This window comes from Macaca thibetana, chromosome 11, assembly GCF_024542745.1.
Source record: "Macaca thibetana thibetana isolate TM-01 chromosome 11, ASM2454274v1, whole genome shotgun sequence".
In the NCBI taxonomy this organism is placed as follows: domain Eukaryota; kingdom Metazoa; phylum Chordata; class Mammalia; order Primates; family Cercopithecidae; genus Macaca; species Macaca thibetana.
This window is the reverse complement of record NC_065588.1, coordinates 51,917,293-51,942,119: the sequence shown is the minus strand read 5'-3', so window position 1 is coordinate 51,942,119 and position 24,827 is coordinate 51,917,293. Positions and strand designations below refer to the sequence as shown.

At 45.1% G+C, this 24,827-nt stretch overlaps 3 protein-coding genes and 1 pseudogene across 47 annotated transcripts in view; 1 reads left to right on the top strand and 3 right to left on the bottom strand.

Annotated features, from left to right (window-relative positions):
- BLOC1S1 (biogenesis of lysosomal organelles complex 1 subunit 1) overlaps positions 1 to 24,827 on the bottom strand; it is a 1,086,347-nt gene that overhangs the window by 62,883 nt on the left and 998,637 nt on the right. The window lies entirely within an intron of this gene.
- The window catches only part of TMT1B (thiol methyltransferase 1B), a 686,675-nt gene that overhangs the window by 29,946 nt on the left and 631,902 nt on the right, over positions 1 to 24,827 (bottom strand). The gene's annotated exons all lie outside the window — the stretch shown is intronic.
- LOC126931178 (proteasome subunit beta type-3-like) lies at positions 3,106 to 3,721 on the top strand (annotated as a pseudogene).
- On the bottom strand, positions 22,043 to 23,028 carry LOC126931142 (olfactory receptor 10P1). Its single transcript, XM_050748961.1, has one exon. The coding sequence runs from the start codon at positions 23,000 to 23,002 to the stop codon at positions 22,061 to 22,063; it is 942 nt and encodes a 313-aa protein (XP_050604918.1). The 5' UTR covers positions 23,003 to 23,028; the 3' UTR covers positions 22,043 to 22,060.

Sequence of the window (24,827 nt, the reverse complement as noted above, 5' to 3'; positions counted from 1 at the left end):
GCCTCAGGGAAACAGAGAGACTTGACTGACCCCAGGGAATTAATTAAAACTTACCCAGCAGCTGTGGGGAGAAAGTATTTTTTAATCATTACGTTGCATTCGGATGTAGACCATTTACTGCTTAGACTTTTAGAGTAAAAATGATCTCAGGGGTTTACAGAGGCTTGTCCCCTGTCTCAAGTACTCTCTCTCAGGAACTCTTAGCACAGGTAAGATCTTTGCTCACACATTCTCTGCAAGAAAACAAAACAAAACAAAACAAAAAACAAAACCAAACAAATAAACAACGGCACCACCGCAGAATTTTGCCTAGGCGAGTCAAGAAGTTGCAGGGTTCAGGGTAAATGGCTTCCCCAGACTTATGTGGGAATACACCACCCACTGCTGCCCACCTTTGGGCCCTCTCTCCTAGCAGCTCTGTTCCCTCATCTGTGTTCATGATCTCTAGGGAAGAGACCACCACAATTCTAATTTCTTGGGTCTAATTGCAATGTCTTCAACTACAGCTTGAGGCCAGTTTCACCTACTAACTTTGTGGGTTGGCCAACAGCCTCTGATCCCCTTTCTTTTTGGTTTTTCTTTGTAGACCTCTGTGGTCATGGTCTCCCTTCTCTTATGTTCACGTTATTCTTCAGTTCATTTTCCCTTCCCTTGACTTCCCTCATTCCTTCCTTCTCCATTTGGAGGACGTCCCATTTGGAGTGAGAGTGGACTGTCTTGTGCATGGGTATACATTTTCACAGGACCTGTGGCCTCTGTCCTGTGCTGCCTCACACCTTGCCCTTAGGTGCTCTGGCTTGAGCTCATTGGCACTTAGGGAGCCCCGGCCATGGGGGCATCAGGGAAATTCTGCCCCTATCTCTGGCCATGCTTGACACTCTCCTGCCAGGGCCACCTCTTGCACCATCTTTGTCCCCTATCTCAATGTGCCTGTTCCTCCCCCAGGATCCATGTAGAGACACCGAGTTCTGCTGCTGAGGCAGGAGCATGGAAGAGGCTTCTGTCTTGGGAAGGCAGGCTTGTGGCTTAAACTCTTCCTATTCGTACAATGTCTGGTCCCATGGTGGCCTGTGTGACCCTCTGAGCTTTGCACTCTCAACTTCAGTGAAGTAAGTCTCTAGGATCTTGCACCCATGGAAGCACCCTCAGTCTCTCCGGGGCCCAGCTGTGGTACCTTACATCACCAATGGCCCCTTCCTTCCCCTAAACTTTGATCCCTGCCTCTGACTTCACGGCTCTGCGATGGAACAGGTGCTGATTGGAAAAGCTACCTTTACTGGTGGTGATTACTTTGGGCTTTCCTGGCTGCTTTCTGTGGGTAGGATTGTCCTGCGCACACACACGCACACACACACACACACACCCCTTGACACATTCAACACAGGTACACGTCCACACATAGACTTGCAGTAGATGGGCTGGTGGAACAGCCCTAGAGCCAGTGTTAGACCAGCATCCTGGAGTCATGGATTCAAGCCTCAGCTCTGACCCTCCGTGACTGTGGATAAACCATATTCTTCTCTGATTTTGTTTCCTCTTCTGCCACATGATGGAATAAGAGCAGATGTCTCCAAGGCATCTTCTCCCTGTGATCCAGAGGCAGACATGTTACAGAGACAGGAGGGGTGGGCATTGTGTTTGGAGGCTGGGTTTATAGTGTCTAGTTTCACTGGCTTAGGGGGCAGATAGACTAAGTTTGGGTCTGGCTCTGTTGTTGTAGGGCTGTGTGACCTCGGACAAGGCACTCCATTTCTCTCACCCCAGTTTCCTCATCAGTAAAGTGGGATTATTTAAACTTTGTATCAGGTGGTGGTTTATGTAACAGTCCTATACATGACATATATTATTAGTAGTCTTAGCTCACTCATTAATTCACTAATTGATCTTGGGTAAACTAAATGAATTCTTCTCGACTTCATCGTCCTCCTGTGCAGACTGAGGGGTTTGGACCAGTAGAAGATGTTCAAGACCCGCTTTACCGTCTCCCAGGCAGCTCAGGGAGAGGGGATGCCTTGTTGAACATGGCTGTTCAGAGATTTACCACACGGGGGCGATATGACCCCATTTGAACCGGCTCCAGAACGGCAGATTTTTGGGAAAAACAAACAAAACTCCAAGTTTTGGTCCATTTTCAGACTCTCCGCCTTCTTATTTTTATTTTTGACTTACCTTAACCAGAAATTTCGGAAATTTTGCACATCTTAAAGCTGGAAACAATGTAAGTACTTAGCACTCTGTGTTCTGCTTGTAGCCTTTCTACCACGCATGCATTTAAAAAATGTGCACTGACGGCCAAGCGCGGTCTCACGCCTGTAATCCCAGCACTTCGGGAGGCCAAGGCGGGCGGATCACGATGTCAGGAGTCTGAGACTATCCTGGCCAACATGGTGAAACCCTGTCTCTACTAAAATAACAAAAATTAGCTGGGTGTGGTGGTGCGCACCTGTAATCCCAGCTACTCAGGAGGCTGAGGCAGGAGAATTGCTTGAACCCGGGAGGCGGAGGCTGCAGTGAATGGAGATCACGCCATTGCACTACAGCCTGGAGACAGAGTGAGATTCCGTCTCAAAAAAAAAAAAAAAAAAAAAAGCACTGACAACTGGGAAACATTCACTACTGATCTTTTTTTTTTTTTTTTTTTTTTTTTTTGAGGCAGGGTTTGGTTTTGTCTCATGGGCTGGAGTGCAGTGGTGCGATCTCAGCTCACTGCAACCTCCACCTTCTGGGTTCAAGTGATTCTCTCACCTCAGCCTCCCGAGTAGCTGGGACCACAGGCGGCGCCACTCCACCCGGATAATTTTTGTATTTTTTTTGTAGAGACGGCGGCGGGTGGGGGGCGGGGTTCCCTATGTTGCTCAGGCTGGTTTTGAATTCCTGGGCTCAAGCCGTCCCCCCACCTCGGCCTCTCAAAGTGCTGGGATTACAGGCGTGAGCCACCGCACCCGAACTACAAAATAAAACTATTGATAAAACATTTCTAAAGGCGTAAAGTAGGCACAATTGGTTAAAAATAAATTTGGCGTTAAAAATGTCAAAATAAGGAAAGGCTAGATCCAGTTTACCGGAATTGCGCTGGTGATGGACGGTTCCTAGTATACCACAATCATGTCTATTATGTCCCATAAACTTCATGGCCATGAAGGAGAAGAGTTGCCTGGCTATAGCTGCAGACAGGCGCTTCGGAATCCAGGCCCAAATGGTTACCACGGACTTCCAGAAGATCTTTCCCATGGGTGACTGGCTCTATATCCATCTGACCCGGCTCGTCACTGACATCCAGACAGTTGTCCAGTGCCTCAAGTTCCGGCTGAGTTGAAGGAAGGTCGGCTGTCAAATCTTACACCCTTATGAGCATGGTGGCCAAGGCCTCTTGTCTGAGAAACGGTTTGGCCCCTACTATACTGAGCCAGTCATTGCTGGGTTGGACCTGAAGACCTTTAAGCCCTTTATTTGCTCTCTAGACCTCATTGGCTGCCCCATGGTAACTGATGACTTTATGGTCAGTGGCACCTGTGCAGAACAAATGTATGAAATGTGCGAGTCCCTCTGGGAGTCCAACATGGATCCAGAACACCTGTTTGAAATCATATTCCAAGCCATGCGGAATGCTGTGGACTGGAATGCAGTGTCAGGCATGGGAGTCATTGTTCACATCACTGAGAAGGACAAAATCACCACCAGGACACTGAAGGCCCTAATGGACTAACCCTGCTCCCAGAGCCCACTTAAAAAAAAAAAAAAAAAAAAAAATATATATATATATATATATATATCCTTTCTTAAAAATATCAAAGTACAATAAAACATTCCATCATTTTGTTTGAATGTTTTATACACTATTTTCCTATTGTATGATTAGTGGATCTCAAATATAAAAATACAAAACCAAAACAACATAACGAACACCCAAATCCATTCCACTTAGAGCTTATCATTGTTAATACTTTGGTATGTATGTGTCTATCTATCATCTATTGACCTGAATGCATATATTTTATGTATCTAGATACATATTTTATCCAGATATGTATGTATCTATCTGTCATGTATTGATCTGAATACACATTTTATTGAAAATTTAATATTTTTAACCTTTTTTATCGTTTAGCAATATATTATAAACTTCTATGTCAAAAAACTTCTAAAGAATAACATTTTGTTTTGGAATAGTTTTGGATTTACAGAAAAATCGCTAAGATAGTACATACGATTCCCATATACTCCACACCCAGTTTCCTTTTTTATTGTCTTAAATTAGTAGGTACATTTGTCACAATTAATGAACCAATATTGATACATTATTATTAATTCAAGTCTGTACTTTAGTCAGATTTTCTTAGTTTTCATTTAATACCTTTGTTTTTTTTTTTGTTTCAGGACTCCGTCCAGGATAACATATTACATCCAATTGTCATGTCTCCCTAATTTCTCAGGCTTTCCTTGTTTTTGATGATCTTGACAATTTCAAGGAGTAGAGTAATTAGGTGTTTTTAGGATGCCCTATTATTGAATTTTTTTTTTTTTTTTGAGATGGAGTCTCGCTCTATTGCCCAGGCTGGAGGGCAGTGGCGTGATCTCTGCTCACTGCAAACTCTGCCTCCCAGGTTCACGCTATTCTCCTGCCTCAGCCTCCAGAGTAACTGGGACTACAGGTTCCTGCCACCACACCCGGCTAATTTTTTTGTATTTTTAGTAGAGACAGGGTTTCACTGTGTTAGCCAGGATGGTCTCTATCTCCTGACCTCGTGATCTGCCTGCCTTGGCCTCCCAAAGCGCTGGGATTATAGGTGTGAGCCACCACACTCGGCCCAGTTATTGAAATTTATCTGGTGTTTTTATCACGATTAGTCTGGGGTTATGGATTTTGGGAGGAAGGCCATAGAGGAAATGTGAGGACATGAAATTTGGGAGGGGCCAGGGGTGCAATGATATGGTTTGGCCGTGCCCCCACCCAAATCTCATCTTGAATTGTAGTTCCCATAATCACCACGTGTGGTGGGAGGGACCCGGTGGGAGGTAATTGAATCATGGCGGCGGTTTCCCCCATGCTATTCTCATGATTGTGAGTAAGTTCCCACAAGATCTGGTGGTTTTATAAGAGGCTGTCACTGTCAATGTTGACCATAGTCACCCGCCTGAGGTGGTGTGTTTGTCAGGTTGCTCTATGGTAAAGTTGTTCCTTTTCCTCTCCTTTCTGGAAAGTCACTATCTGTAGCCCGCACTTAAGGAGTAGGGGGTTATGTCTTCCCTCCTTGAGGGCAAGCTATCTACATATATGTTTTGGAGTTTTTAACACACTTTTTCAACCTAAAAAAGAAAGAATAACCCAAACAAACAAGAGACTGCCTTGTATTAGAAGTATCTCCAAAGAACACTATGAGGATGTGCATCTGTGACAATAAAGAAAACTCTTTTCTTGGTTAAGTGACATACATAATGTATTACTGTGTTCTCATGCTGAAAATGAAGACATACCTGAGACTGGGTAATTTATAAAGGAAAGAGGTTTAATCCACTCACAATTCAGCATGGCTGGAGAGGTCTCAGGAAACTTGCAATCATGGTGGAAGATACCACTTCACAGGGTGGGTGGCAGGAGAGAGAATGAGTGCTGAGTAAAGGGGGAAACCCCTTATAAAACCACCAGATCTTGTGGGAACTTACTCACAATCATGAGAATAGCATGGGGGAAACCGCCGCCATGATTCAATTACCTCCCACCGGGTCCCTCCCACCACACGTGGTGATTATGGGAACTACAATTCAAGATGAGATTTGGGTGGGGGCACGGCCAAACCATATCATTGCACCCCTGGCCCCTCCCAAATCTCATGTCCTCACATTCCGAAACACAATCATGCATTTTCAACAGCTCCCCAAAGTCTTAGCTCATTTCAGCATTAACCCAAAAGTCCAAGTCCAAAGTCTTATCTGAGACAAGGCAAGTTCTTTCTGCCTATGAGCCTGTAAAATCAAAAGAAAGTTAGTTACTTCCTAGGTAAATGGGGGTACAGGCATTGAGTAAACACACCCATTCCAAATGGGAGAAACTGGCCAAAACAAAGGGGTACAGGGCCCATGCAAGTCTGAAATCCAATAAGGCAGTCACCAAACCTTAAATTTCTAAAATGATCTCCTTTGACTTTATGTCTCACATCCAGGTCACACTGATGCAAAAGGTGGGCTCCCATGGCCTTGGGCAGCTCCACCCCCATGGTTTTGCAGGGTACAGCCCCCCTCCCAGCTGCTTTAATGACTGGTGTTGAATGTCTGTGGCTTTTCTGGGTGCAAGGGTGGAAAAGCTGTCAGTGTATCTACCATCCTGGTGTCCAGAGCACGGTGGTCTTTTTCTCACAGCTCCACTAGACAGCACCCCAGTGGGGAATCTGGGCTCCAATCCCACATTTCTCTTCTGCACTGCTGTAGCAGAGATTATCCATGAGAGCTCTGCCCCTGCAGCAAACTCCTGTCTGGGCATCCAGGCATTTCCATACATCCTCTGAAATCTAGGTGGAGGCTCCCAAACCTCAGTTCTTGACATCTGTACACCTGCAGGCTCAATATCAAGTGGAAGCTACTGAGGCTTGGGGCTTGCACCTTCTGAAGCCATGGCCTGAGCTATACCTTGGCCCCAGCCATGGCTGGAGCGGCTGGGACACAGGGCACCAAGTCCTGAGGCTGCACATAGCCAGGGGGCCCTGGACCCAGCCCAAGAAACCAATTTTTCCTCCTACGCCTGGGGCCCTGTGATGGGAGGGGCTGCTATGAAAATCTCTGACATGACCTGGAGGTATTTTCCCCACTGTTTTGGTGATTAGCTTTTGACTCCTCATCACTTTTGCAAATTTCTGCAGCTGGCTTGAACTTCTCCCCAGAAAATGAGGTTTTCTTTTCTACTGCATTGTCAGGCTGCACATTTTCCAAACTTTTATGCCCTGTCACCTCTTGAATGCTTTGCTGCTTTAGAGATTTTTTTCTGCCAGGTACCCTAAATCTTCTCTCTCAAGTTCAAAGTTCCACAGATCTCTAGGGCAGAGGCAAAATGCCACCAGTCTTTTTGCAAAGCAAGAGTGCCCTTTACTCTGGGTTTCCAACAAGTTCCTTGTCTCCATCTGTATTAGTCCATTCTCATGCTGCTATAAAGGACTGAGACTGGGTAATTTATAAAGGAAAGAGTTTAATTGATTCACAGTTCCACGTGGCTGGGGAGGCCTCAGGAAACTTATAATCATGGTGGAAGGGGAAGCAAACATGTCCTTCTTCACATGATGGCAGGAAGGGGAAGTGATGAGCAAAAGGAGGAGAAGCCACTTATAAAACCATCACATCTTGTGAGAACTCACTATCATGAGAACAGCAGCATGGGGGCAACTGATCCCGTGATTCAATTACTTCCCACCAGGTCCCTCCCACAACAAGTGGAGATTATGGGAACTACAATTCAAAATGAGATTTGGGTGGGGACACAACCAAACTGTGGCAGGCCCGGTCTCACTAACACAGGCCTCCATAACAACTGTTTCAGTACTGACTGAGTGGTTAAGTTAAACATTAAAAGCCAGTGCCCTTATACAAAGGCTGAGATGTAACAATAGCCCATCAAGAGTTTTGCATAGGCCTTCTTTGGGCCTTAATGCATGACAAAATAATGAAGGAATTCTTAACAGGACCCATTTATGATTAAATAAATTTTATTGTGGGTCTGAAGAAACTCTGCAGGCCTCCACAAACAAGTTTATTAGGGGTCTGAAGCAACTCCCCAAACCTCCATGATTTAGTGGGAGACAAGATAAGGGTAATCACCCCAGCACCTGGATCCATTTAGATTAAGTAAATTTACTGAGGGTCCAGAGGAAGGTCTTCAGGATTCAGATCTTAGTTATAGATTAAAAGAAGTTAATTACTTGTGTGTTTAGATAAATACACACTTACATGTAGACATACAGCTTAGAAGGCATGTAACCTCTGAAAAACTTTGTAATTTTGAGTTGGTCTGGTGATAATTTCCAGGCCTTCTCCCTGTAGCTGGTTGCAGAAATAAAAACTCTCTTCCTCCCCAGTTCCTCTGCATCTCATTATAGGGCCATGAGAAATAGCAGCTCGACCCTCAGTTTGGTCCAGGAACAAAACCATATCACCATCTGAGACCACCTCAGCCTGGACTTAATTATTCATATCACTATCAGCATTTTGGTCAAAGCCATTAGGCAAGTCTCTAGGAAGTTCCAAACTTTCCCACATTTTCCTGTCTTCTTCTGAGCCTTCCAAACTGTTCCAACCTCTGCCTGTTACCCAGTTCCAAAATTGCTTCCACATTTTTGGGTATCTTTACAGCAGTGCTCCACTCTGTGTTGTACCAATTTACTGTATTAGTCTGTTCTCACGCTGCTAATAAAGACATATCCAAGACTGAGTATTTTATAAAGGAAAGAGGTTTGACTCACAGTTCAGCATGGCTGGGGAGGCCTCAGGAAACTTACAATCATGGCAGAAGGGAAAGCAAACACATCCTTCTGTTGGAACCGAACTGTCGATTCCCTCCTGGGCAGGGGTCGCCGCGAAGGATCACCGACACGAGATTCACAGCAGAGAGTTATTTATTACTAGCGCGCTAGGGTCCCAAGCTCTAAGTTGGCCCTGGGACCCCGACTGCTTGTTACAGGCTGTTTATATAGGCAAACACAAGTTCAAACACAGCTTAGGGCGCGAAATTCAAACAAAGCTTAAGGCGCAAAATGATTGGGTCTAGCTATGGCCTGAGCAAGGTGTCTTATGCTAATTGGTTAGAGCAGGACCTTATGAGGTTTTTTCCTGGAGTTGTTGATTCCGGGAACTTCGAGGCAGGGTGGGACCCCCGGAATTGGCAGGGTGGGACCCCATGAGGTTGTTTCCCGGAATTGGCAGGGTGGGACCCTATCAGGGTGGGTCCTTATCGAGGCAGGGTGGGACTCTATCCAGAGCCACCTGGTGTTAATTTTTTCTATATGAGGCCTAGTTTCTAAGTTTTATGAGGCCTAGTTTCACTTCTTCACATGGTGGCAGGAGAGAGAAGAATGAGAACTGAGTGAATTGGGAAGCCCTTTATAAAACCATCAGATCTCGTGAGAACTTACTATCATGAGAATAGCATGGGGGAAACCACCTCCATGATTCAATTACTTCCCACGGGGTCCCTACCACCACACGTGGAGATTATGGAACCACAATTCAAGATGAGATTTGGGTAGGGACACAGCCAGACCATATCACATACTAAGGACCTACAATTTTTTATTCATTGAGCCATTAGTGCTTGAGAAATCCTTTCTTTTGTGTCACCTCTGTCATCCCCTGCTGCAGTAGATGTCATTTGCCCCAACTCAGGTCTAAGAGAATGTTTCCTATTTCTAAAGGACAGAGAAAGTTGAAGTCTTTTGCATCAGCTAGGGAGTGGGCTGAACCCCTCGACTAGATCGGGAAATTCTCCCACAAGTCAGGCCTGTTTCTCATTCAGCGGTTTTTTTCTTTGAAGATTAGCACTGTTTTACAAAAGGATTTTTGAAAAGTACTTTCCAGAATTAGCCAGATGTGGTGGTGTGTGCTGTAGTCCCAGCTACTTGGGAGGCTGAAGTGGGAGAATCGCTTAAGCCCAGGAGTTTCAGGTTGCAGTGAGCTGTGTTTGCTTGTGTTACTGCACTCCAACCTGGGTGTCAGAGAGTCTTATAAAAAAATTATATATATGTATATAAAAGAAGAAGGCAGCTAAGCTAGGGAATAATTCTACACATGGGCCACAATGGCGGAAGGCAGCCCTTTGGGAAATTGGCTGGGCAGGTTAGCAGATAGAGATTGGTTAAGGCATTGAAACACTTGGTTTCTGAGCCCAGCTTCATTCAGGCTTTGCTGACAGACCCCAAATAAATCCCAGCCCCCTCCTCATGTGGTCTCTCCACTGTCCTTGGGATGGAGTCTGCAGACCCAGGAGCTCAGGCACGGTGATGAGTCAGGAGAAAGTCACTTCCTTTTCCCTGGTCCCTGGGCAAAACTTTATTCCCCCTTCTTCATCTTGTCCTGCCTACTTTCCCTCCGCACTTTCTGCTCTGGGAACCAGGCTCTTGGGGAGATTGAGCTGCTGCGAGGGCTGCCCAGGAGGGTCCCATCTGAAGGTAAAGCCCCACTGGGCCTTTATCTGTGGTCTTCGATCCTGTCTTCTCTCTCACTCTTGCTCTCACTCCCACTCACTCTCCGCCTCATGGTGGATCCATTTTTCTTCTGGTCTCCTGTCAGCTTTATTCTGTCTGCGCACTCACTTTTCTGCCCATATTCTCAACCACTTTCTCAAAGGCAGCTGTCCTGCTGGTCCCAGCTCTTTGCGCCTAGAGCCCAGAACTCGGGTGAGTGGAACCACCCTGGTGTCCATTAAGTTCCCAGCCTTGAGGAAGGTCCTGCTATTTTCCCTCAACTCCCCTGGCTAATCTTCTTCCTGTTCAGAGGGGTTTTCTGGGTGGGAAGGAGAGCTGGGCTGTTCCTGTGGCCTCTCCCACAGCTTTCCTGCTATGGCCTTTGTCTTTGCCTGGATGCCTCCTGGGGCAGCACGAGCCCTCCTCTGGCCCCGTCCTCCAGTCTGGCTTTGGGAACATGGAGGTGGCAATGGCACAGCATGACTGAGCTTGTTTTGTTTTTCTTAATTTTTTGCAAACTCTGCATCTGACAAAGGTCTAATATACAGCAACTTAAATGTATAAGAAAAAAACCAAACAATCCTACTAAAAAGTGGGCAAAAGACATGAATAGACACTTTTCAAAAGAAGACGTACATGCAGTCAACAAGCTTATGAAAAAAAGCTCAACATCACTGATCATTAGAAAAATACAAATCAAAACCACAAGGAGATACCATCTCACATCAGTCAGAATGGCTCTTACTAAAAAGCAAAAAACAAAAACAAAACAGATACTAATGAGGTTGTGGAGAAAAAGGAACACTTACATACTGCTGGTGGGAGTGTAAATTAGTTCAACCATTGTGGAAGACAGTGTGGCAATTCCTCAAAGACCTAAAAACAGAAATACCGTTTGACTCACAATCCCATTACTGGGTATACGCCCAAAGGAATAGAAATCATTCTATTTTAAAGACACATACACGCATATGTTCACGGCAGCACTACTCACAATCACAAAGACATGGAATCAACCTAAATGCTCATCAATGGTAGACTCGATAAAGAAAACGTGATCCACATACACTGTATTAGTCAGGATTCTCTAGAGGGACAGAACTAATAGAATATATATATATATACACACACACACACATATATATGAGTTTATTAGTATTAACTCACATGATCATGATCACAAGGTCCCACAATAGGCCATCAGCAAGCTGAGGAGCAAGGAGAGCCAGTCTGAATCCCAAAACAGAAGAACTTGGAGTCCGATGTTCAAGGGCAGGAAGCATCCAGCACAGGAGAAAGATGTAGACTGAGAGGCTAGGCCAGTCTTGTCTTTTCACATTCTTCTGTCTGCTTTATATTCTAGCTGCACTGGCAGCTGATTAGATGGTGTCCACCCAGATTAAGGGGAGGTCTGCCTTTCCCAGGCTACTAACTCAAATGTTAATCTCCTTTGGCAACACTCTCACAGACACACCCAGGATCAATACTTTGTATCCTTTAATCCAGTCAAGTTGACACTCAATATTAACCATCATATACACCATGGGATACTATACAGCCATGAAAAGAACAAGGTCATGTCCTTTGCTGGAACAAGGATGGAGCTGGAAGCCATTATCCTTAGCAAACTAACACAAGAACAGAAAACCAAATACCACAGGTTCTCACTTATAAGTGGGAGCTAAATGATGAGAACACATGGACACATAGAAGGGAGCTACACACACTGGGGCCTTTCAGAGGGAGGAGGTTGGGAGGAGGGAGAGGATCAGGAAAAATAACTAATGGCTGCTAGGCTTAATACCTGGGTGACAAAATAGTCTGTACAACAAACCCTTATGACACAAGTTTACCTATGTAACAAACCTGCATGTGTACCCCTAAACTTAAAAGTTAAAAAAAAATAAAATCAGGAAAATCATAGTTTTCAGGTCACTCTCTTAATAAATGCCTCATTTTTATAATTAAAAAAACATTGATTTTCAGTTTACAAAGGTTACAGTGTTAATTGCCGAGAATTTAGCATCCAGAAGAAAATGAAATCTTAATACTTTGGTGTTAATAATGTCCTTGGCAAATTATTGCAGTCTGTATATATATACACATAATAATATGTGTATATATATTATTATACATATATAATAATGTATTATAATAATGTACTATTATACATATATAATAATACATATATATGTATATATGTGTATATATACAGACTGCAATAATTTATATATATAATTATATATAATAACATATATATACTACAAATGGGATTATATTGTCTAAACTGTATATATAATAAATATATATATACTAAAAATGGGATTATATTATCTAAACTAATTCATAACAGTTATTTTCTACTTTATTAAACTATATTGTAACATTGTTCTACATCAGTAGACTTCTAAAGCATGATTTTAATATCCATACAGCATCCTACTATGTGGATGTACCAATTTTTTTTTATTTTGAAACAGAGATTTTTTGTTCTTGTTGCCTCAGGCTGGAGTGCAATGGTGCGATCTTGGCTCGTTGCAACCTCTGCCTCCCGGGTTCAAGTGATTCTCCTGCCTCAGCCTTCCCGAGCAGCTGGGATTCCAGGCATGTGCCACCACGCTCGGCTAATTTTGTATTTTTAGTACAGATGGGGTTTCTCCATGTTGGTCAGGCTGGCCTCAAACTACCGACCTCAGGTGATCTGCCTGCCTTGGCCCCCCAAAGTGCTGGGATTACAGGTGTGAGCCACTGCGCCCGGCCAGATGTACAAAATTTTAAACAATATTCCATCACTGGAATTTAACATTTTTTTCTTGTAAATATTACTGAGTTGGAGATTGTTGCACTTATATCTTTATATATTACTTAATGCTTTTCTTAGCACAAACTTCTAGAAAGCGAATTGCTGGGTCAAAATGTATGCATGCATAGTTTTAGAGCATTTGAAACATTTTGCCAAATTTCTCTCTACAAAAATTTTTATTGCTTTACAGTCCAATCGAACGTCTTTCCCCTCTTTTTCCACAATTTTCAGGGTAGGGAAATGAACTAAGAGTCAGGAATGAGTTGGGAGATGGCACAGGGAAGAGAAGAATGGGGAAGGTATAGATACTTAATATTCTTATGATGCAGAAAGGATCCAATGAAGACACAAATCCACTTTTCCTCAGTTTTTGGAAAAGAGAAAATCCTGGTGTGAGCTATGAGGGGGATAACTCAGAAAGGATCAGATGGACCCTAGGGGCCATGGAAGAGGAGGAAAGAAGCAGGTGAACAATTCCGGGTTAGAGAAAACCTGACTCTGGTAGCTCAAGGAGTTGAGAGGAATCTTGGAAAACCAGGCTTAGGCAATGATCAGGAACCAAAAGAAGCTGAGAGGCCAGAACCACAGGCCAGGTCATAGCGCAGGGGTGGTTGGCTAGGACGCTGCAGGCACTGCTGGCACTGTTGCCGGTGATTCCTCTGGCACTGTGCAGGTGCTGAGGCTGCTGCTGGTGGCCCTTGGATGCCACTGTGGTCATCACCAAAATGAATTGTAAACTTCCCTCTACTTCTTTGAATCACTTGCACCTGATTCAAAGTCTTAGGCAGTTGCATCTGCTAGGACTAGCTAAGATCACAGGCCTGTGTCTTGTCTGTCAGAGTTTAGGGAATCCACAAATTTGGGCCTAATGGCTTCTGTAGAAGTGGATAGAACTTTGTCTCCCACAAGCTCTATCCACTTAGAGCTTGGGGGGAAGACCCTGTTGTTAAGTTCATGGATGGCCTCCTTTCCTGCCATTATGACCCTTCTATTTGCAGGCCTATTAAGAATGAATTGGGGCCAAGATCAGTGGTCCACACCTGTAATCCTAGCACTTTGGAAGGCCAAGGTGGGAGGATCACTTGAGGCTAGAAGTGCAAGACCAGTCTGAGTAACATAGCAAGACCTCATCTTTACATAAATAAAAATACAAAATTAGTTGGATGTCATGGCATGTGCCTGTGGTCCTAGCTATTTGGGTGGCTGAGGTGGGAGGATCATTTGAGCCTAGGAGTTCGAAGCTGCAGTGAGCCTTGATTTCACCACTGCACTCCAGTCTGGGTGACAGAGCAAGCTCCTGCTCCCACATCCCCATCTCCCCAGAAAAAGATTGGTTTGCTGGAGAATGAGGTAGATGCAACCTCCTTTTGTTTTCAGGATGTGCTTGGGCCCCATCTGAATTTACCAGTTTCACTTGTCTATTAAGTGCTATTGGGGATACCTAACTTTAGGATGAGTGGGTCAAATTACACACAATTCATTGTGTGCAATACTGTTCCACAGTCACCTGGTGTCCAGTGGTCAGCTGTTCAGTGTATACCGTTGTCTATAAGCAGCCCAAGAACAGTTTTACAAAAGGATCTTGATCGTTTGCCCCAAAGGGCAAGGTTTGGCTCCCAAATCTGTGATTCACCTCTTGGATTTACCACAGGCTCCACTGCCACTGACACTGAGCTTCTTACGGTCTGCTGGGCAGTTGGGAGGCCCAGCGGCAGAACTGCAGCATGGGCCACTGGGAGAGCCTTTGCTTCCTCTGGCTTTTAAGACATCCGATAAGTGGGTTGAAGCAGCAGACCCAAAAGGACTGTATGTCCCTTCCCAAATCCAGATAACCACGGGAGGTCTTTTCTTACTGTAGGGAGCAAAAGGTGAGGCAACTTGTCTGTAACATTTGAGAGATACCTTAATATCCCCAGAAAGCCCTCACAGAGGGGCCAGGCCCCTAAATTTATCTCCTAGGTATAAATGTACATCAAAGCTACCTGCCATTTTCTTCTCTCCAGATGCTGTCAGTGTAGTTTCATCAACAGAATAAACCAGTGTGGTGCTCTCTGGGGTGGTGACCTGATCAAGGTGCCTGTGGATTTGGTGGCGCAGAGCGAGAAAGCCAATGTAACCCTGAGGCAAGACAAGAAGGGTGACCTTGTGCCCTGCCGGGCGACAGCAAATAGCTTCTGGAATCTTCTCTGCTTATAAGATGGGAAAAAAATGCATTTTCTTTCTCAAGATTTGCATACCCAGTCCAGGTGAAAGGAAGTGGCTTCCAGCAGAGGAGGCTCCCGTGTCCCCGCCCCCGACACCTTGCGTCACTGATCTCCTTTTCTCACTCCTGCCCCTCTGTTTATGCTCCTTAGCTCCTTGACTGCCCTCATCTTTCTACTTTCTCCAAACTCGCGTTTTCAGAGGGAAAATTGAAAGCATGGGCTCTAGAGTTGGAAACTCAAGTCGGTTATTTCCTAGCTGTGTTGCCTAGGGGAAGTTGTTTAATGTCTCTGTGCCTCAGTTTCCTCAACTGGTTGATAACAATAGAGTGGACCTACAGGTGGACCTACTGTCAAGCTTAAGCTTTGGGGCCCTTCATTTGTATGGGTCCTTCATAAAGGCGTGGAAAGAGCCTTGGCAATTGTGTTCCTGTGGCCAAATGTCCTTATATAAATTGCAGAAGTGATGTGTTAACTGCAGGCTGTTGTAATGTCTGTCTTTTTCACTCTCGCTTCCTCTCTTCACATTTCCTCTTGTGCTGGGGGGTGTTGAAGTAGCCATGGATATTTTTGGATCTAAGGCAAAGTTGAGTTCGGTATAGATTAAGTTTCGTGGGATATGTTTGTGTGGTTCACAGTCACTTTTGGGTATAGTTAAGTTATCAATAGCTGTTCTGATGTATGAATGACTTCCAGGAATACTTCTTCCCCAAACTGTGCTATGCCACTCGGCATTGTGGGACAAAGTGCAGCACCACACATTCGAAGGAAGGAACCTTTAGATGCTGCTGCTTTTAGCTATTCCAGTCACATGTATCTGTTGAGTCTTCCCAGCTGAGCACCCAGATGTTATGGAGCAGACACAAGCCTCCTTGTTGTGCCCTGTCTAAATTTCTGTTCTGCCAAATTGGGAGCATAATAAAAAGTGATTGGGCCGGGCGCAGTGGCTCACACCTGTAATCCCAGCACTTTGGGAGGCCAAGGCGGGCAGATCACGAGGTTAGGAGATCGAGACCATCCTGGCTAACATGGTGAAACCCCATCTCTACTAAAAATACAAAAAAAAAAAAAAAAAAAAAGAAAAATCAGCCAGGTGTGGTGGCGAGCACCTGTAGTTTTAGCTACTCTGGAGGCTGAGGCAGGAGAATGGCGTGAACCCGGGAGGTGGAGCTTGCAGGGAGCTGAGCTCGCTCCACTGCATGCCTGCCTGGTGACAGAGGGTGACTTTGTCTCACAAAAAAAAAAAAAAAAAAGTAATTGTTGTTTTATGCCACTAGATTTGGGGTGGCTTGTTATGCAGCCTTAGAAAACTTGAACATCATCCAATTGATGAAGAGGAGTGAGTCATATAAAGACATTGGGAAAAGATTTAGATTTCTTGCAGATTTGACATATAATACTGACATCAAAGAAGATAACATAACTTTTAATATGCTACTATAATGGTAACTTTGAAGACAAACTGGTTAAGGAGTGGGGTCAGTGCAAAGACTGTTTAAGATAAGTCACTGCACAGGAAAACTTGAATATTATTAAATACCATAACTAATATATAAGAGAAAGTTGATAGTGGTTTGACCAAATTTGACAACCATTCTAAAAATTTATATAAAATTACCAATAATGAGTTGTGAAGTTGAAAAAATTTTGCCCCTACACTATCAATAAAAGAACAAATACGTTTCAGTCAACTATCCTAGGGGAAAGACCAATCATCTTTCTTTTTTTTTTTTTTTTTTTTTTTGAGACGGAGTCTCGCTCTGCCGCCCAGGCTGGAGTGCAGTGGCGCGATCTCGGCTCACTGCAAGCTCCGCCTCCCGGGTTCACGCCATTCTCCTGCCTCAGCCTCCCGAGTAGCTGGGACTACAGGCGCCCACAACCGCGCCCGGCTAATTTTTTGTATTTTTAGTAGAGACGGGGTTTCACCGTGGTCTCGATCTCCTGACCTTGTGATCCGCCCGCCTCGGCCTCCCAAAGTGCTGGGATTACAGGCGTGAGCCACCGCGCCCGGCCGACCAATCATCTTTCTAATCTGCCTGTAGAACTTGTCTTACAAAATCATTGTTGGGCCAGGTGCGGTGGCTCATGCCTGTAATCACAGCATTTTGGAAGGCTGAGGAGGCAGGATCGCTTGAGCCCGAGAGTTAGCAGCCTGGGCAACATAGCGAGACTCTGTCTCTACCAAACAAACAAACAAACAAACAAACAAACAAAAAATTAGCTGAGTGCAGTGGCACACATCCGTGGTCTCAGCTATTCAGGAGGCTGTGATGGGAGGACTGCTTGAGCCTGGGAGGTCAAGGCTACAGTGAGGCGTGATCATGCCACTGCACTCCAGCCTGGATGAGAGTAAGACCCTGTCTCAAAAAAAAAAAAAAAAAAAAAAAAGACAAAAGACAAAAATAATTGTCATATGAAAAGGTGATCAAATAGTATGCATCAAAATCCATGAGAAATAAGGAATTATTGAGATAGACAGTTAATTAATACAAATATATATTTTTTCTGAATTGTTTGATGTTTCTGGCATTTACCAGTTTAAAAACATTTCTAAGTTTGGTAATTTATGTTTTTATTTTAAATAAATATTTGTAGCTAATTTATTATTTGTACATGTAGGTTCTTTGTGTTAAATAGAGCAGTCCTAAATTGTATAAGCTTTAGGTCCCATAAAATTGGAATCTGTACCTCGTAGAGTTTTTGTGGGGATTAAATAAGACAGTTATTAGTCAAGAGGTTAGTATAGTCTTTGGTACATAGCATGTATGTGATGTTAGCTATTCTTATTACTATTCATTCTGGTTTGACTGTCTTTCCATGCCTCCTGTTCAGATTCTAATCATCTCAAGTTCTGCCTGCTCCAGATCACTGCACTGTATCTCTCTATCTTTTCAGTAGAGTGTCTTGGCCACCTGGATCCTGGTTGCAGCAGTGGCATCTCTGGGGGACGTTTGTCTTTTTTCTGTCTGTCCAGTGTCTTTGAACACGCTTTCCACGTTTGGGAAGTTTTATGCCTCACTGGTCTTCATTCCCCAAGGTAAGTTGCTTTTCCAGATCCTACAGAGGAGGATGCAGAATTCACCATCTAAGGAGCTTGTAGGGAAGGCATCTGGCAGAGCCCAGGCATGCCATCCCGAGAGCCAGCTGTAGTCACTGGGCAGTGCTGCGTGAACTGTGCTGCCAGTGCCGTGGAGTTGACACTCAGTGCTGAGTGCCACCCCGGCCACTTGGCTGGGGAACCTGGTCCCCTTGGAGACGCTGTGCACTGTGAAACCTTCTTTGAATAGTTAGTCTTTGCTTAAGATGATCAGCGTGGAATCTGTTGCTTGCAACCAAGTACCCTGACTGATGGACTGGTTTGTGGTCTCTGTGTCTGTTTTTGGTGTCTCTATTACCTATTCTCCATACCACAGCTAGAATGATCTTTTAAAACTCAAACCTGATCTTGTCACTGAGGATGAGCCCCCAAGTTCTCAAGTGACCCACGACATCCTTATGGTCTGTTCTCAGTGGAGATGGGAGCACTAGTAATTACCCTGATCCTTAGGCTTTCCACAAGGTGAAAGGATTTTTTATTCCGCTCCCAGAGGGAAACAAGGGTAGAAACACTTCCTGCCGCCGTCTCTGGCCCTGACTTGCTTCTTCATAGCTGGGGGAGTGACCTTAGTTACTCATGGTACTGTAGAGAGCAGTTTTGCCTTCTTTGGTTTTTCTTTCAGGCTGGCCTGCCTTTGGCCACATGTACTCTTTTCCCTTCAAACGGTGAGCCCCTGCTTGGAGTGACCTGTAATTTGTATGGATCCTCTGTCTGTAACTGGGAGATAGTGGTGAATGCAGGGAGTGTGACACTTATTTTGTTTTATTATTTTAATTAAGAAAACCTAAATAGAGACAGGGTCTCGCTATGTTGGCCAGGCTGATTTCAAACTCTTAGTCTTAAGCAATTCTTCTGCCTCGGCCTTCCAAAGTGCTAGAATTACAGGCATGAGCCACTGCACCTGGCCTATTATTTTAAATGACACATAATAATTGTACATATTTGTAGGGTACAGTGTGATGTTTCAATACACGTATACATTTGTATAATAAGTAAATCAAGATATTTAGCATATTGTAAACTAAAGATGAAATCCTAAGTCCCCCACCCACTGAGAAACCTCAAAAACTGAGTCCTCGGCCGTGATGGAATGGAAGGTCAGACACGCTTTATTATACCTCCTCTCTTCTATGGTTTAGACACAACAATTGACCAGCATTAATGTTAAAATAGAGATCATGAGATTGACATAATAGACTCTTTGTGGCAATAAGATACCAAATTGTGAACAGGACTTAAGGCCATGCCAGGCAAAGGTTAAGTCACATATTCCTATACTTAAAGAATAAACTACGTTCTAACTGCTACAAGGTTTTCCTTTTTCTTTAGCAGCTAAACAACTCTGGCCTCGAGATAAGCAATAGTAAAACAGTCGTAGCTCCTCCACCACCAGACACTTACTGACTGACTCCCCTGTTCCACAAGCCATAGCTACAGCTTTGATTGGCCCCTAAATCGTAATGCATTTAAATGTTAAGTTTGCATCCCAAGGTGAACATGGGTCATATGCTACATACATGTTTATTTAGCACATACATGTTAGGACCACCTTCAGGAATATTCCTAGGTCCTCCCATAACCTACTGAATGTGTACACTTGGCCAACCTGCTTAGCACATAAATCCCTGTTCCACCTGCCTCTCCCTCGAAGTGCCTACCTTTTGGGTTTTGACTGGAGCCTATGCTTCCCAGCCTGTTAGAATGGCCACCTTACATGCTGCAACAGTTTTTTAAGAAATAAAGCCACTTTCCGGGGGTGGTGGCTCACGCCTATAATCCTAGCACTTGGGAGGCTGAGGTGGGTAGATCACTGGAACTCAGGAGTTCAAAACTAGCCTGGGCAACATGGTGAAACCCCGTTTCTACAAAAAAACAAAAACAAAAACAAAAACAAAACAAAAAATTAGCTGGTGTGGTGGCATGTGCCTGTAGTCCCAGCTAATTGGGAAGCTGAGGCTGGAGGATCATTTGAACCAGGGAGGTTGAGGTTGCAGTGAGCTGAGATCATACCACAGCATTCCAGCCTGGGTGACAAAGTGAGACCCTGTCTTAGGGGAAAAAAAAAATCCTCCTTTCTAAATTTATAATTATCTTATGCCTTTATCATTTCTATGTGTTGAAAACATTCACAATTCTCTATTCTAGCTATTTTGAAATCTACAGTACAATATTGTTACCCAAAGTCACTCTATGGTGCCATAGAACACTAGAACTTATTCCTTCTAAATATACCTTTGTATCCACTGACTAATCTCTCCCTATGTCTCCTTCCCCACTTCCTTCTCCAGGCTCTGGTAACCACCATTCTACTCTCTACTTCTAGGAATGAGATCAACTTCATGAGACTTATTTTGACGGGATCATCTGAGGTCAGGAGTTCGAGACCAGCCTGGCCAATGTGGTAAAACCCAGTCTCTACTAAAAATACAGAATTAGCTGGGTGTGCCTGTAATCCCAGCTACTTGGGAGGCTGAGGCAGGAGAATTGCTTGAACCTGGGAGGTGGCGGAGGCTGCAGTGAGCCGAGACTGCGTCATTGCACTGCAGCCTGGGCGACAAGAGCAAAACTTTGTCAAAAAAAAAAAAAAAAAAAAGAAAGCAAGAAGTGGGTGCAGAGGCTGGGCTACAGAAGAACACACCGATTCCCGTGGTTGAATACTCCTTAGCACAAGAGCAGAGTCTCTGTGGGGGATAAGGACTCCTTGAAGACCACAGGGGTGGTAAGAGGGAAGACTGGGTTCCCATCATTTCCTGAACCGCTCACGTTACTGATGAAATGCTGAGGTCTCTCCTCACTGAGAGCCAGAGCTTCTGGCGTTTCTTGGCTAGAGGACACAAAGGTGGTAACGGTGTGTGAGAGGTGAGGGGATAGAGGGGACCTGGAACAGCCCGTCCTTTTGCCTCAGCCTTCTGCTGCTCTTTAGCTATGGGGGACTCCAGGTGAAAAAGCAGGAGAAACCTCTGTCCCTGGCCCGAGGGAGGTGGGCAGCCGGTGGCACCTCAGCATAGAGGGATGGGAGTGCTTTGCTTCCACCATGTCCTGCTTCTGGCTCCCTGGTTAGCTCCAGCTCTGGATCCTGCCTTTCAAGCTGGTGGGTCTTCTGGAATCCCTGACCAGCTCTTTCCTAAAAGAATCCGGAGCAGGACACCCCAGTGTGTTTCTGGGAGACATGTATAGGCTGTCCTTGGAGATAGCTTTTCCTGATGTCTAACTTGGTCCTTTTTGACACCATCTGACCGTATTGCCTTTTGTGCTGGTATTTTGGGAAGGAGAGAGCCTTATGACTGGAACCCTCAGATGCCCCTCTTCCTGAAGGCCAAGGGCAGAATAGATGTTCCACTGAGTAGAGGAAGGCTCAGACACAGGTGGAAGAAAATGTAACAGAGCGGCTTGGTAAACTCCTACACAGGCTTTGGGTGGGTCACTTAGTTGGAAGTCAAGTTCACAGACACCTGCTTTCATGACTGACACGGACCTCTGGCTACCGGTGCAGCCATGGCAATCACTGTGCTCAGGGATCCAAAACAATCTAGAAGATGCTAAATAAATGTTCTTTCCCTAAGGCAGCAATCACTTCCATTCTACCTCGGCCTAATAACCCATGCTCTGATAGTGAGTGTGGACTCTGGAATAAGAGGCAATATATAGATTTATCTCTGCTTTAATTTCAGCACTTCCTTCCAAGAAGCCTTTTCTTTTGAAGTGTTGCATGATTTCTGTGAGAGTGGGGTTTAAATCCAGCCCCTGAAGGCTGGGAGGATGAGCAGCGAGTGAGTGAGCAGACGTCCTCCGAGTCCCTTCAGGGCAAGGGGCTCTGCCTCTTCACCAGGTGTTGCAGGGCCCTCCTGACGTCCTTGTTCCGAAGGGTGTAGATGATGGGGTTGAGCATGGGTGTGACGACCGTGTAGAAGAGACTGAGGACGCGGTCTGTGGTAACAGAGGAGCCTGCCTGCGGCCGGATGTAGGTGATGCTGGCTGTTCCAAAGAAGAGAGAGACCACGAGCAGATGGGAGGAGCAGGTGGAGAAGACCTTGCGGCGGCTCTGGGTGGAGGCCATCGCTAGGATGGCTCCCAGGATGCGGATGTAAGAGGTGACAATCAGAGAGAAGGGGATCATAATGAAGACTACAGTGGCTGTCATCACAGAGATCTCGCTCCTGTGCTTCCCAGCACTTGCCAGCCTCAGTACTGGCAGGATGTCACAGAGAAAATGGGGGATGATTGGGTGGCTGGGAAAAGGTAGAGAGAAGATGAGGGAGGCATGGGTGGTGGCCGTGATGATGCCTGTGAGCCAGGAGGTGCCCACCATGGCCATGCAGGCCCGTGGGCTCAAGAGGGTGGAGTAGTGCAGGGGCTGGCAGATGGCAATATATCGGTCATAGGCCATGGCCGTGAGCAGGCAGCACTCGGAGATGCCCAGGACAATGAAGACGTACATCTGGGCTGCACAGCCCTGGAAAGAGATGGCCTGGGGATGTGGGGAGGCCAAATTGGCCAGGGTCCTGGGCACGATGTTGGTGGTGTAGAAGAGCTCCACCACTGAGAGTTGGCGCAGGAAGAAGTACATGGGGGAGTGCAGGGCAGGGCTGACTTGCGTGAGGAGGATGATCAGGGAGTTACCCAGCAAGGTGACCAGGTAGACCAGAAGCACCACCCAGAACAGGGGGCCCTGCAGGGTCTTGAGGTCAGAGAATCCCAGAAGGAGGAATTCAGGCAGTGTAGTATGGTTTTCCCCAGCCATCACTCCAGGCCAGAAGCTGAGGCACAGCCAAGAAGAGAAGTTATTTAGAAATAACAATCAACATTTCTGTAATTTGGTAAAGCACTTTTCACACAGTTCCTCTCAAAATCAAGTGAGAGAATTAATATCTTCTCTCTGAATGAGCCATGGGTCTCAGAGAGATTAAATAATGTGGCTGAGATAATATCTAGAAAGTAGCAGGCCTGGAACTTGAATCCAGGTCTCTTGACTGGATTCGATGCCTTTCTCACTATTTCCTGTGCTCTTGTCCTGTGCCTGGGGCCTGACTCCCATATGTAGAGACTCTAGCTCTGATCTTTGGATCTCTCTCCAGAGTGAGGGGTGGAGGAGCTGCTATGATCTAGGCCCCTTTGTACTCTCTATACGGATGCTGAGGCCCAAAAGAAACTGGGTAGCACCAGGGACTGTCCCGAACTGGTGTCTAATGTTCACCATAGTGAGCTGTGGATTTAGAGTGTCACACAGTGATATGACTATTTGTGATAATACTGCCCAATTGTATCTTTGGGATTCTGACACCTTCCCTGATTTCTCTGTTCTCCTCTTATCTGGGCCCCTGTGTTCAGCTACACTAGCTGCCCTGTCCCAGCACACCTTGTTCTCTCAGGCCTCCAGGCATTGCCATAGTGTCTCCTTGCAGAGAATATTTCTATTCTTTGTATTAAAATCCCATCATACTCCAAGCCTTCACTCAAGTTCCGCTATCTCGGTGGCAGCTTTCTGTGATCCTCAGGCTCAGAAATAATTATCCATGGCATTTCGAGATTAAAAGTGACATTTAGGAACATATATTTCCATATGACAGTACTCGGATCTTATCTTCAACATTTTAGAAGGGTGCTGTGCAGCCTCTGTTTGAACATCTGCAGTGATGGGAACTCACCACCTATTGAGGTAGCCCTTTCTAGCTATGGCCTCTTCTGCCTGTAGGAAAAGGCTTTACTGTATTGGTCTTGGCTAAATGCTTAGTGTTTCATACAATGTTTAACTCCTCTTGCACCAGAGAGCTCTTGAGTATTTGAGGAAGGCACTTTTATCTCTGCTTTCATGAGATGTTGCTTGTCCTTTGGTCCCAGCACTTATGACTCCACTGTGAGACCCTGCAGGACATGGTGTGGAGGTGGGGAGGCAGTAGCCTATTTCAGCAGCTGCTAGTGTTTCCCAGGTGCTTGGTTCCTGCCAGGCACCATGCGAAGGGCTAAACATTCATTAAATCATTGGATCTTCCTAATTACACTACAACATAGAAACCTTCATTTTCTCCATCTTACAGATAAGGAGAGGGAAGCCCAGACAGTGTAAGTAACTTTCTCAATGTCACACATTTCGTAAGTGACAGAGTTTGGGTTCAAATCCAGGTCTGCCTAACCCCAGAGCCTGTGGTCTTAACCACCAAGTTATCAGCTGCCTTAGAGGTTAATCACCAGAAAAACAAGCTCAGTACTTGGGCCATGTCGAGTGTTCGCTAAACATTTATTAGGCGAGTGAACGAATCTCAGTTATAAAGACAGAGGAACTGATAAATAGAACAATTAAGTGATTTGCCTACATTTAGGCAGCTAGTTAGACAAAGATAGGAAACTGGACTGGACTTTCACAAGTCCTGGTCCCAAGATTCGCGAAGCTTTGATCACTCACATTGACCCACACATGAGGTTAGTCTAACCATCTTCATATTTAGGAAACAGAGCCTCAAAGTTCTACCCATTGCACTTAACTCTCATCCCACCCTCACTCTGCTCTCTCGCCACATATATATATATATTTTTTTTTTGTGGCCTTAAACCATTTATTCTAGCTTATG

What these genes read in the sequence shown, in the direction of transcription:
- LOC126931142 (XM_050748961.1), bottom strand. Translation starts at nt 23,002, where the DNA reads ATGGCTGGGGAAAACCATACTACACTGCCTGAATTCCTCCTTCTGGGA.